The following is a 13,030-nucleotide window of genomic DNA, read 5'->3' on the forward strand; positions in this document are numbered from 1 at the left end:
TACCCCCGTTTGACTTTACGAATATCGATACTTTCAGATCGCTACGGCTATGGAACGAGAATGTTGGAGATATGTGTCCTAGTCCCATTGATTTGGACGACCGCGATTACGAATACAAGTGGCCTGTGAATCTAAGCGAGCTTTCTCAGGCGTCTGGCATGAAGCCTTCAATCACAAAATGGACACCATGGGAGACGCTTGATATGACCCCAGAAGAACCCAAAGGCGCCAGCGAAACCTCGGGACTGAACTCCACTGTACCCCCAGAAAAAGTTCGGCTTTCACGCTCGCCAAGGAATCAACGCCGCGAAAGACCAAAACTCGATGCATGTCCACCTTTGTGCTCCTACTCCGCTCCGGAACAATCATTAGAAGCTAGCCTATCTTTGCCAACTGAGGCACCTGAGGCACCTGATGACCCAGCTTCCGGGCTTGATGTCTCCTCCGGGTCTAAATTTTCGGATATATTTTTCTGTCAGCATTTCCCAGTCCCAGTGCCAGAGAGGGGGCGCGCCAGCACGGCACCCAGTCCGGATAACGCAGGCAACCCCCGGGGAAACAAACGCCGCACTCCCGAGACTGCGCAATGGATCACCCTTTGGAAATTGCGACATAATCTATGCCTGCTCTACAAGAAGTTCATCGATACTGCCCAGGCTTCCAGCTTCCCGAATTCTCGACGGCTGAAGAGATTATACAAGAACGCGGCACACATGCTCCAGGTTGGGCTGTCCACGTTTCATGGCATTCAGCAAGGTATTCTTCCAAGGACTCTTCCGAAAGTCCTCGCATTTGTGTGCGTCTCGGCTGTCGTTTGGAGCGCGACCAAGCAGAAAGACGGGGGACAGGCTTGGGAAACCCCTTCGACGGCCTTCCCATATGGCGCTCCGCAATTACCGACGAGCGAGACCGGGGGGTTCTCGACCACATTTCGCATGCCTTGTGGGATATTCCTATTCCTACCAACAGTCTACACAAAGACGTCAACTCGGGGCCGGCATCCACGGCAACTCGGGACGTCGCAGATGGGAACCTGCCAGCCTGTGACTTCACCGAATTCGATCCCCTTTTCATGCCTCAAGATTCAGACCTACGCAACAATGATAGACTTGGAGCTTCACTGTTCCGCAGCAACACTACAGCAACCAACACGAACAATCTCGATCCGCTCCCAGATCCACTTTTAGACAGCTTCCAGTTTCAAGTCGAACACCTGCTCTCCGAGGCCGCGTCCGATGACGAAATCAGATTTGCCGACTTCTTGAACATTCCGGGCCTTGAAGAAACACTCCCCTGGGGCGTGCCAAATGTGTCGGCACCGGGTCACCGAGCTCACGAAGGACAGCAAGATTTCAACCCTCCAGGATATGGGACAGCCTACAGGGGACAAGCGCAATCCGAAACGCACTCCGGGATGTCGACCTCGCCCAAGGGCAACAATGGGTCATATTGCTCAATTGATACGGGGTTACTGGGCGCTAAAAACTCACTCTCGATCCTCGGCGAACGCTTTGGCAAGCAGCTGGCTACAACCTGGTTCTAGCTCAGTGATTACACCCCAAAAGGCTCCTGATGATTGGGGATCCTCCATGCAACTCTTAGCCTGCCTCGTTAGCATTACCATATTCCAGACTGTGCTGGAGTTTTTATGCTGTGAGTTCTCTCCCTCTGCAGTCTGATGGCAGGGACTGATCAACCATACAGGCATGGCTGGAATTGGCACCGTCCTTCATATTCTGTCGGGATGTGGCACCCGGCAGCTTCAAGGAGAAGCATCTCCTGGTGACTCCTCCGGGCCTGCCGGAGAGTTTCTTTCCGACGTGACAAGAGGAGTTTTTGAGCCCCTCCGCCAGACACTTTCAGACCGAAGTTCAGAATTGCTCGGCATTCTCGGCATGACGGAAAGCATGGTCAAGAGCGGATGGATATGCACGCTTCGAGATGTTGAGTCCTACGTCATTCAAGTCGCCCGGGTAAGCTGCCATCAACACCGCATCGTCGATTTTGGTCGGGAACTGCCGACAAACTAACTGCGATTTTACATTAGCACCTGGCCAGTTCACGAGACTCTTTTGTCAGCCTCATTAGAGCAACGCTGTCTCAATGCTTGACGTGCTCGTCATCACTGACGTGGGATCAAACCTACGGAGACGGCGCCTCGGATGCAGAAGAGTCTCTACCCAGTACGTTGATGATCGTGAGAGTTGCGGGCAAGACTGGGCAAACGAAAAGTTTGCAAGCCGCTTGACGGTCTCTCTCTCGCCCGAGCCAACTGTGGAAGTCGCTGGGGAGACAGGGAGGTCGTCGTGTGGCGAGGTTCCGACGGCAGAGCCCCTAACCCCACCAGCCTCTCAAGACTTAGCTAGAATTAGAGAAAAGCAAGGCACTCTACGGGAGCCATCTACACCTGGCTCGCTGCCCCCCTCGCCGCCAGACCTGATGAAGTGCCCGCATGCCGGCTGTACCAAGTCGAAACGAGGCCAGGATCCACACATCAACATGCGGCGCCACGTCCGCTGCGTGCACGAGACCAAGGCGTGGAAGTGCCCGAGCTGCGAGCTGCGGACGGGCCGCCGCGATAACCTGAGGCAGCACTTTCGCAAGAAGCACTTTGGGCAGCGCATGCCCGAGTGGTTGGCCGACAAGAGGCGGAGTCGATTACTGATTAGACTGGATTTTAAATTCGGGACTGTAAATGAATAATTCTAGTAGGCTTCCTGATCAGACATGTATAGATTACTTAATGGTGATCAGAGGGGTGTGGTTTTCTTCGGATTGGTGGTTTACGACTGACATGACTTTGTGGTTTGCGTTATGGGAACGTTTAGGTATATTTGCTTTGCAATTCTGTATGATGTGTGTGACATGGGACGTGAATACTTCTGTTTCTCAAAGGACAATCGCGACTGGGAAACGATCTGTAGGACAGCTCATTTCAGCGCCTTTGCCTGTGCAGGGACAGCAATTAAAGGACAAAAGGACAAGAGGGGACCAGGGGACCAGGGGACCAGGGACCAGGGACCAGGAGACCAGGAGACCAGGAGAACAGGAGTAACAAAAAAGACAAGCAATAAGCTCGAAAAAAAGGACAATATAAGCCTTCCCTGCTTGAGAAAAGAAAGAACAAAAGGACAAGTCTCAGCTACCTAAAAGAGTAAAGGAGGGCCATTGAACTACAACAAACCACGAGAAAGTGCTTTGGGAAGGTTCTGTGAAATGATTACTGCACATAATTATGGAATCACGTCAACAAATTCAGTCTGTGTTTGCCTGCCAAACATCGATTCACGAATTGCGTATATATCCTCTCTCCCGGCCAGCTCCAACTCCTGTAGACAATCAACTATTACAGTCAGAGACCCAATAGCCATCACCGCCTCCAGACTCCACATCCGAATTCTTCTGTGATAAAAATACAAGCCCCGTTATTATTTATTAGTAATGAGTCACTCACACACTGCACCAATGGATCCAAAGTCCCCTATCGCCGCCCTCGTGGTCTCGCCAACTGACTCTCTGCAAGTCACGTTCTCTGCCGTGCAGCTTCAAGATAGAATCTGATGCCAGAGAAGAACTGAGCAACCGAAACTATCCGCCTCCCGCCTTCAGGGCTATCTCAACAGTCTGGTGGCCTCATCGACTGAAGAGAGATGCTGGACCGGAATGGCCAGGGTGGGGAGGGTAAAGCAGCCTCAAGCCCGGCAAATAGCCACATCGCGGGCTTCTTGGCCGATTGGCAGAGGAGGTGGGAGCAGGGTGGGACAGGAGGGAGGAAGTGATGATTTGGAGACATTCTGATGTGCCTGCGACTGCCAGTCTTGGCTAGTACCTGCCTTCTATGACAGATGCCTTCTATGACAGAAGACATAATGCTGGCGGTTCGGCGGGGGTCAAAGGGAATCGGCGGTTATACATGCACATGTACACGCTGCAGCACTTGCACTCCCTCTCAATGGAATTAAGTCAGGTACCGTGAAATGGGTCATCAAAAAGTGAAAGGGCGATAACACTTTTGGCCTCATGGTTGTTTTCAAACGCTGTGCATAAAAGTCGTGGGGTATCTTGTCAATAGCCAAAGGTCGCAGAATGGGTGCAACAAGCGAGCCAGTCTCAAGAGGTCCATTGCTTCCATTTCGGGAATATTGGCTGGCTGGCCTCTCTACCCCCTGTCGTTCAGCGAGCTCTCAGGCTGCCCTGGCTGGCGCCTGGCGCCTGGCTGGCTCTTGCCTTGAGCGCTGCGTGCGAACTCACAGCACCTGACCGATACGCACGCAGCGACGGACACGGAACTTCTCCTAGGCTCGGAAATCTAGAGCAATCTAAAAACTGAACTGGGACCATCAATTGTTGAAACCCAGAAAACCTGACCACTCCCTCTGGACTCGAGCAAACCCGCGTCACGACGCAAATCACGAAAACAATGAAGCCCCGCCAACGATCCGTTCTCCTGATTCCCCAAACTATTGGAGCTAGCCGACGTGCTAGCGCCTCCACTTAGCTGTAGCCCATGCACGCCCTAGCTCAGCTGCTAAGAAGCGCCACGAGGCTGCAATGGTCGCATGTGAATGGCCGGCTCGCCCCAAAAACCCCAGTTCCCTCCGGGGGCTATTGATCTGCATCGACGTTTCAGACAGGCTAAGCTTCACTAGACCAGCAACAATCATCCAAGGTCGTTCCCCGGCCTGACATTGAGTCCAGAACGCTGCTTTCGGCCACGGTACCGACAGGCCTGCATTTCAGCTCCCCACTCGCAACCGCTTTCGTCGCCCTCTTCCCGAAAACGGGGCGACATGTCCCCTCCTCTCGGCGTAAAGTGGCCGGCTGAACCCCTCGCTCATTCATACTTGGGGCTGCTCAAAGCGCCAAGTTGACGTGCTGGCCCATTCTGGGCTTAGCCCCGCCGCCCGGAGCCCGAAAGCGCGCCCAGCATGGCATCAGATTCGGGCTCACTGGAACAGTGAAAATCCTGGCCTTCGCCCTCCCCCTTCATTCGTCCCTCTCGTCCCAAGCCCATCGATCCTGGTGGTGCGGTCTTGCGAGAAATCGCCTCTGTGTCGCCCGTCATGACGCTCCTCGGGCGTTTCTGGTCTTCGCTCACCCAATTCCTCAGCATTGCGACCCTTTCCCCGTTCGGCGACTATGGCAACAATGGCAATCAGCAGGTTCCCATTCTCGATACAGAGATTCCCGTCGGGGAAAGTTTTCCTCTCGGACCGGGACCCGTCTTCACTCCCCCGGGCCACCGTACTAACAAGGGCTACGGATACGATTTCAAGTGCAACTACTCCAGCATGGTAGGGTGGGAGCCTTGCCACGAAACGAACAGCTCGTGCTGGCTGAGGAACACAAAGAATGGCGATGAGTTCAACATCGACACCAACTATGAGAACTTGGCTCCCCAGGGTGTTTTGCGCAAATATACCCTCGAGATCGTCAACGGCTCCGTCAATGCCGACGGAATGAATTTTGCAGAAGCCAAGCTATTCAAACTCCCCGAGAAGGAACCACAGTATCCCGGACCGTGGCTGCAAGCTTGTTGGGGGGACACAGTTCAGGTGACGGTGGTGAACAAGCTTCCCTATAACGGGACAAGCATCCACTGGGTTGGTCATCTCCTTCGTGCCCAAGAGCCCTCTCGCTGACGCCTCCAAGCATGGCATTCGACAAAATCAGACGATGCACATGGATGGTGTCAACGGGATCACACAGTGCCCGACTCGCCCCGGAGACTCGTTTGTTTACGAGTGGAAAGCGGTCCAGTACGGTTCGACCTGGTACCACTCGCATTACTCATTGCAATACGCCGATGGCCTGCTTGGCCCCATGGTGAGTCTGCTCCGTGTCCCGTTGCCTGGTTGGCAGCACTTACTGACAGTCTTGTCCAGACTCTTCACGGCCCAACCTCTGACCAGTTCACCGAGGCCGCCGATATCCCGCTCTTGATGACGGACTGGGGTAAGCTTGCGGCCCCGTTCCTCGTCCTTGACACAGGTTGCTAAAGCTGTCGTAGCCCATAACAGCGCTTTCGCGGCCATATATCCGGTTGGGGCACAAAACCAGACCATCCTGCTGAATGGCCGTGGCAACATCACCAAGCACTGGGGCACCCCTGCGCCTCTGGATGTTCCAGCGCCCTACACACTACATTTCGATGGAACAAGTGGCGCCAAGGGATACAAGAGATACCTCCTCCGGTTGATCAATACCTCTTGGGACACCACATTTGTCTTCTCCATTGACAACCACGAGCTCACGATTGTCGGGGCTGACTTCGTGCCTATCCACCCGTACAAGAACACGTCGGTTCTGATCGGCATCGGCCAGCGCTACAACGTCATTGTCGAGGCAAAGCCCATTACAGAAAAGGGCAACGTCATTCCAACCGACAAGAACTTTTGGATGAGGACGTATGTGGCACCGTGCTTTGGCGTTAACACTACTGTATACGCCAGGGGCTACGAGACGACCGGAATTTTGCGATACGATAGTACTAGCAAAGCACCCCCTACCTCCAAACCTTGGAGTCAGGTTTCTCTGAAGTGCTCCGACGAGACTTACAGCAGTCTAAAGCCCATTCTTCCCTGGACGATCGGGAACCCTTCCAACGCCGGGCAAGAGCACGATGTGATAGTCGATGGCACAGCGAACCGCACCGAGCTTGGTCCTTTTGGTATCTTTTCCATGGAACCGACCACGTTCAACTCAAAGTTCCTTCCCCTCCGCATTGACTTTGACAACCCGATTTTCCTCCACTTGAACGAGACCAAGAATTCCACGGATAAATGGCCGGAAAGGTGGATCGTGGTCCCGGAGAGCTACGGAGATGAGGACTGGGTAAGTGGTAAACAAACGGTGGTTCGCATGGGATGCTCACTGACCGTGGCGTGTATTCAGGTATACCTTGTCGTTGCCGGAAACCGGAAGAAGGATTATTCTGCGAGCGCCCACCCAGTAAGCTCCCTCTACCACGTCCGAGCTAAAATGGCCCCAACTAATATAAACCTGCAGATGCATCTCCACGGGCATGACTTTGCCATTCTCGAACAGGCCGAGAACAAGAGACTCGACTATGGAAATCTCGATCTAAAATTCGACAACCCACCGCGGCGCGATGTGGTACTGCTCCCGGTCAATGGCTACATTGTCATCGCATTCAAGACAGACAACCCGGGCGCGTGGCTCATGCATTGCCACATTGCGAAACATGCAGCCATGGGCCTAGCCTTGCAGATTCTCGAGCGCCAGAAGGCAGCTGACCGCCTCTGGAATACGACTTCACCCGCCTGGATCTCGGCCAACGATAATTGCAAGAGATGGAAAGAGTGGCAGTCTGACTGTGATAACTGGTGGCCTGGCGACAAGGGAGGCTGTGAGAGGAAGGAACATGAGGGGATCTACGCATTCCAAGATGATTCGGGGATTTGAAGTCTTCTGTTTGGGGCTGTGTAGTAGTATGTGTAAATGGTTTGGTAATTATTGGCAATTATTGGAACCCCCGGTTGGTGACTAGGGGCATTTGGTTCATGTGTTGTCCTTGTCACAGAGTTATCCAGTTTAAAACTACCTTTATACTGTACTGAGGAGCAAATCCTGAATCCCGAGGCATTCGGCTTACACTGAGTGTTTGCGTTGTCTCAGGTAGGCTTGTCTTCGATGACAATTTTAATGTGAATCGACGACGAAGCTGAGGCTCGCATCGTTCCTTCGACACTACCTACCTAACTGATCCAGGAGATTCGTGATCCACAGCCATCTTCCCTCACTTCGACAGTCAACATCCCGTCTTCGACCCCGCAACCTTGCCATCTCCCACAGTAACATACAATCCGGAACTCATCAGTCGATTCAGAGTCACGGTCAGGATTCCGGCCGAAATAGTGGCCCTTATCGCCTCGGAACTTGAACCACTGCTGGCACCCTTGCCACCGCTTGACGGCAATGGCAGTGGACAATCGAGACGCTGACCTTTGCATCTGTCGCGATAGGAAGCGATAAAGACTCGTGGCAAAGGTTTTAAGGGCACTTTTGCCTCGCCCGGCAAGAAACGCATCCGAGAACTCCAGCGCAAGCCGTGAGCTGCCATCAACAATCTCGTCTTCACACAGGCGGTAGTCACGCTGTTCCGATTTCTCAACTCCTGGAGCACTGGTGACGATGACGGCAACGACGACAGGCACGCCCGAGTTGCGCTCACGCTCACAGCCGCATCACCAATGGACAACTATTCCGAATCTAACACAACGTACCAGCACTGCGGCGAGCGCATCTGGACGATACACAACTCGTTCAAGCACCTCGGCTCCGACGCGCCAGCGCTGCAGGCCGCCGGCGGTCTGCCCGCGGCGCCCGTGGTCGGCGGGCTCACCTACGAGTGGCGCCGGATCCTGAACCCGGCCGCGCTCGCCGTGCCGTGCCGCGCCGTGCCGAACGCGCGCGACATGAACTGGCAGCTGGCGTCCCCGAGCTAGCAGCACATGAACTAGCGGCTGGCGATGCGCGCGTCCCTCGCCGCCGCCGCGTTCTCTGCCGCCGCCGCCGCGTTCTCTGCCGCCGCCAACCTCGCGCACCTGACGTCGCTAGACCTCTTCTGGGGCGACTCGGACGCGCTGGATGAGGAGTTCGCCCCGGGCAGCTTCGTCCTCTCCGCGGCACGGAAACAGCAACAAGACGACCTCGGCACCGCCCTACGCAGCCTCGCGCAGCTCCCGACACTGCGCCGCCTCGACCTTGGCGGGTGCCTTGTGCTCGGACCCGAGTTCTTCGAGGCCGATGCCAGCGACACGTCCATCTGGCCGGCCCTGACAAGCCTTTCGGTGGTCATGTCCGCGACGACGCCCGACGGGCGCTGGTACTTTACGGGCGACCCTGCCAACGCCGGCGAGACAGGCTCGGACCACGCTGAATCGCCTGCCGCGTTCGACTCGGCCGACCCGGACGCGTCCGACTACGCGCCCGAGTTCGCGTGGGACCGCGCCGTGGGCCGCGGCGCCGGCTTGGCGCGGCGCTCGACCCGGCCATGGCCGCGCTCCTCGAGTCGAGCGGAGAGGGGGGTGTCTGTATTTCGTGCGGGGGCCGCGGCCGCGGCTGGGCGCTTTGAGGGCTTAGAGCTAGACTGTGATGGACTGTGATGAATGAGCTGATCACCGCCCACGACGATATTATTCATGGAACCTAGCAAAAAGAGGAAAATAAAAAAGCTCGGCAATCTCTATTCGAAGTTGAAATGATAACCATGTTCCTACCATTTGATACAACCTTTTTTCCTCTAAAGTGAAACAGAAAACAAAGTCTAGGATAGTTGCTTTTCTCGTGTGGAACGGCTTTCCTATTTCTGTCAGCTTGTCAACGCCCTTGAAGTCTGAAGACGAAATCCTACGGTGCTATCCGCAGTTTGTCGTTATCCGCAGTTTGTCGTGATGATTATATTGAAACTCCAACATTACCACTCGTATGACAGCAAATGTTGCTTGGCAGAGGATCGGGTATCTGTGGGTGTGGTAATTATTTACAAACTACCAGTCTGGGTGTAATTTTGTAATTACGAGCCGAACATTTGGGAACGGTGACCTCGATGGTTTGATAGCTGGGAGCCTGTGGATGTTCGTGGTGCCTCCCTACCTTAGATGGTCGGTAGGTAATAACTGGGCGCCTCCTGTTGGATTGGCTATTGTCAGATGGACAAGGGTTGCATGTGGAATAGAGCTCATCCCAGCTGAGCTCTGGTGTGGTCATCCGAGGTGAAAAGAGGCTCAGGGGAGCTGAAATGAAGTGGCCAGTTCAGCTGGTGTGGCTACTTTTGCCACCACCATTGCCACCATTTACAACTATAATAGAGGCCCTCTGGCAGGACCAAAAAGAAGAAGGAGGAGAGATGAATGAAAAAAAGTTGAAGTGCTGAATCCAACAATTAACAGTCTGATCACGCAAAACGATATCAAGCCATTGCGATTAAGAAAATCGGGCGCAGCACTTCGCTACCTACCTTTTACAAAATCACCAATATCATTTCAAAAATCCCTGCCTTACAGATTACCTCTGATTATCATTTTCCTCATCTTCCTAAAACAAAAACCACCAAACGCAACGAAAATCATCACCACGACCATGACAGCACAGCCAGACTTCGAAAATGCCAAGTTCACCAAGCCCAGTGACTGGGATAGGTGGTCAGAGGCATATAAGAAGAAGGCAGAACATGCAGGAATATACGACTTCGTCAATCCGAATCATCGACTACGACAACCCTGGCCTACTGAACCAAAAGTACCTCAGTTCGACGGCTTCCAGAAGAAGAAGCAAGCCCAGCGTAGAGGCAACATAAACAACAATACCAACCGCGATGACCATAACGCACCGGTAATGAGCAGAGCTAGTGGATCTAACGCTCACTCAGTCAACCGCAGTGCAGCCCAGACGCGCGCTGCCTCTGCCGCTGCTGCCGCAGCCACTCGAAGATCACAGATTGAGGAGAGCAATCACAACCCAGACGACGGCGATCATAATGATGATGATTCTACATTAGAAGAAGAGGATGAAGAGGAGGAAGACAATATCCACAACAGGGCTACGCAGTTCTCTGACCTTTCAACTATGGGTCAAACAAATTGGAAGATTGCATTCGAGCTTTACAAGGCCAACCTCAGCGTATACAACGCAAAGACCGGCGCCAGATCAGCATTTTCGAATTGGGTTCTGAAGAGTATCGGCCCAAACTATCAACACATCACCAAGCGGCGCGATCTCCCAGAAATTTACCAGGCAATCAAAGACCAATGGCTACCCTTCAGAAAGAACATCACGAAAGGCATTAGAGACGACTATACCAAGCACCTCGCACAGGTCAAAGGCAAAGACCGAAAGCTTAGTGAGTGGATTACCAGATGGCAAAAGCTGGTAAACGATGGTGTTGAGCACGAAATTCTACAAATCGCAACACCAAGCTCGTGGTATGAAGACCTTGTGGAAGCATTGAAGAATATCCCGGACGGAAAGACATGGGCACTTGGAGAGCTTGCAACCTTAGAGGAGGATATCCTCGAAGGAATCTATTCTCACGACCAGCTAGCAGCTCGTATGCAGTCAGTCCTCGGTGGAGTAATCAACAATAAGCGAGTCCGATTCGACGCAGGATTTCCAACGCTCCACGGCAAGGATGCTGACGACAATAACACTGGGGATTCAGCAAAAGCCCAGAAGGGGAAAAGCCACCGTAGAAAGCGTGGAGAACGGCAAGATCAAGGGGGACGCCAGCAGAGCGATTCAGAAGATACCCCTCCAAAGCGACCATATAAAAAGGCTCGGTCGGATGGAAAACGCTGCGAAGTATGCCTTCAGTTTGGCCACGGCCTCGATCAGTGCTTTTACACCTACACTACTGATGAAGAAACCCCCGACTGGTTCGAAGACACCAAAAGTGAGGCATTGGAACAACGAATCGCGAAGGTTCTCGACTATGACAAACAACTTGCCGAGAAGGTCAAGAAGGCGAGGGAGAGGCGCAAGAAGTTGTGACTATTGGCAATATTCAGATCCGAAGCTGCCCTCTCAGCAGCACTCACCAAGCCAATCCGATATAAGCAATCAAGAAAGCGGTTCTTACTCGTAAAAGCCGCCTTGAGTGCAAGCACTTACCCTCTTCGAAATTGCGCAATCCTAGATTCGGGAACAACACTCCACATCTTCCACAATAGGAAACGATTCAGGAATTTCAGGACAGCGCCTTACGGAGACTTCGTCTACGCAGGTGACACAGAAGTTCCGATCCTTGGCTACGGAGAGGTGATGATCAAGCTCACCACCACTACCGGAACTCGCCGACTATTACTCAAAGATGTAGCATACTGCGAAGGCTTTGCCTGCAACTTGATCTCACTTCGACAACTTCACAAGAAAGGTTTCCATTGGGACAACGAGGCTCCGAATAACTGCCTTCGAAGGAAAGATAAATCAGTCATCTGCGAGATCTCCGACCAATACGGGCAGTATATAATCGAAGATAGGCCGCTGAACGCAGCACTCCACACTCAACGAAGCACCTCATGGACTGGCCGACCATTAAGTGAAGGCACAGGCAAGCTATGGCACGGCCGGCTTGGCCATCCAGGATCTGAAGCAATCGCACACCTTCAAGTCTCATCATTAGGCGGCAAGCTACGCGGACCAGCAAGCTACGAATGCCCAGCGTGTGGGATATCGAAAGCCAAGCGCAAGATTCGACGCGAGCCACGAGAAACGCCTCGGAATATTGGCGATCGCTTTGCTATCGATTTTCTGGACTTGGTCCCAAACCCCAAAGGCTTCAGCTCAGTAATGCTATTTACAGAGCGAAAAACAGGCTACGTATTTGATCTCTATCTCACTGAACGCAAGGCACCAATACTTATCACCGCTGTCAACATATTCTTAAGGATTATGGAACGACAGTATGGTCTTCGAGTTAAGGTGATCGAGTGTGACGATGAATTGATGAGATCTAAAGCTCTCAAGACCTTCTGGGAAAATAACGGAATCCGTATCGAACGTTGCGCACCACACTCGCAAGATCAGAATGGTGGCGCAGAACGCTCGGGGGGTGTGATCAAAATAAAGGCGAGAACAATGAGAGCAGCTGCCCGATTTCCACCAGAAATCTTATGGGTAGAAATCTACAAAGCAGCAGTCTACCTCTATAACAGAACGCCAAAGAAGCGTCAAAGTTGGCTATCACCATACGAAGTCTTTCACACCTTTCTAGCAAAAAGAGACAATATACCTCATCCAGAAAGAAAGCCTCAGCTAGCACACCTACGAAATTACGGCTGCCGCGCGTACGCAATGACGAACGATGCTCTCAAGAAAGAAAAACGCCTCCTCAAGCTAAACCCCAACGCGTGGATTGGATATCTCGTGGGCTACGAGTCAACGAATATTTACCGTATCTGGAACCCTAAGACAAATGAGGTCATCCGAGCACGTAACGTGGCTTTTAACGAGGATGATTTATTTTCCGGTGACCTTCAGCAGTTGAAGGATGACTTGCTGAGCATTACTA

At 53.0% G+C, this 13,030-nt stretch overlaps 4 protein-coding genes across 4 annotated transcripts; all 4 read left to right on the plus strand.

Annotated features, from left to right (window-relative positions):
* Window positions 1–71: 71 nt before the first annotated feature.
* On the plus strand, window positions 72–2,735 carry B0T26DRAFT_669459 (uncharacterized protein; the record flags this gene model as incomplete). The annotated part of the gene is made up of 8 exons (XM_060439054.1): window positions 72–257; window positions 480–916; window positions 970–1,536; window positions 1,616–1,653; window positions 1,705–1,973; window positions 2,048–2,183; window positions 2,363–2,653; window positions 2,710–2,735. The coding sequence occupies 8 exons, from the start codon at window positions 72–74 to the stop codon at window positions 2,733–2,735; spliced, it is 1,950 nt and encodes a 649-aa protein (XP_060301880.1).
* A 1,842-nt stretch (window positions 2,736–4,577) lies between these two features.
* On the plus strand, window positions 4,578–7,595 carry B0T26DRAFT_682589 (multicopper oxidase-domain-containing protein). Its single transcript, XM_060440751.1, has 6 exons — window positions 4,578–5,603; window positions 5,653–5,826; window positions 5,886–5,955; window positions 6,011–6,834; window positions 6,895–6,951; window positions 7,009–7,595. Exons 1-6 carry the CDS (start codon window positions 5,064–5,066, stop codon window positions 7,423–7,425), a joined length of 2,082 nt encoding a protein of 693 aa, XP_060301881.1. The 5' UTR covers window positions 4,578–5,063; the 3' UTR covers window positions 7,426–7,595.
* An 897-nt stretch (window positions 7,596–8,492) lies between these two features.
* Window positions 8,493–9,128, plus strand: B0T26DRAFT_745098 (uncharacterized protein; the record flags this gene model as incomplete). Its single annotated transcript, XM_060444510.1, has 1 exon — window positions 8,493–9,128. One exon carries the CDS (start codon window positions 8,493–8,495, stop codon window positions 9,126–9,128), a length of 636 nt encoding a protein of 211 aa, XP_060301882.1.
* A 991-nt stretch (window positions 9,129–10,119) lies between these two features.
* Window positions 10,120–11,040, plus strand: B0T26DRAFT_615664 (uncharacterized protein; the record flags this gene model as incomplete). Its single annotated transcript, XM_060435978.1, has 1 exon — window positions 10,120–11,040. A coding segment is annotated over one exon (921 nt), but the record flags the coding sequence as incomplete, so codon positions are not given.
* Window positions 11,041–13,030: the final 1,990 nt, after the last annotated feature.

This window comes from Lasiosphaeria miniovina (assembly GCF_030549165.1).
Source record: "Lasiosphaeria miniovina strain SMH2392-1A chromosome Unknown B0T26scaffold_1, whole genome shotgun sequence".
Taxonomy (NCBI): domain Eukaryota; kingdom Fungi; phylum Ascomycota; class Sordariomycetes; order Sordariales; family Lasiosphaeriaceae; genus Lasiosphaeria; species Lasiosphaeria miniovina.

Coding starts and splice junctions, on each gene's coding strand:
- B0T26DRAFT_682589 (XM_060440751.1), top strand. CDS start 5,064: ATGACGCTCCTCGGGCGTTTCTGGTCTTCGCTCACCCAATTCCTCAGC. Junction 5,956..6,010: donor GCTCTTGATGACGGACTGGG/GTAAGCTTGCGG, acceptor AAGCTGTCGTAG/CCCATAACAGCGCTTTCGCG. Junction 6,835..6,894: donor GCTACGGAGATGAGGACTGG/GTAAGTGGTAAA, acceptor GCGTGTATTCAG/GTATACCTTGTCGTTGCCGG.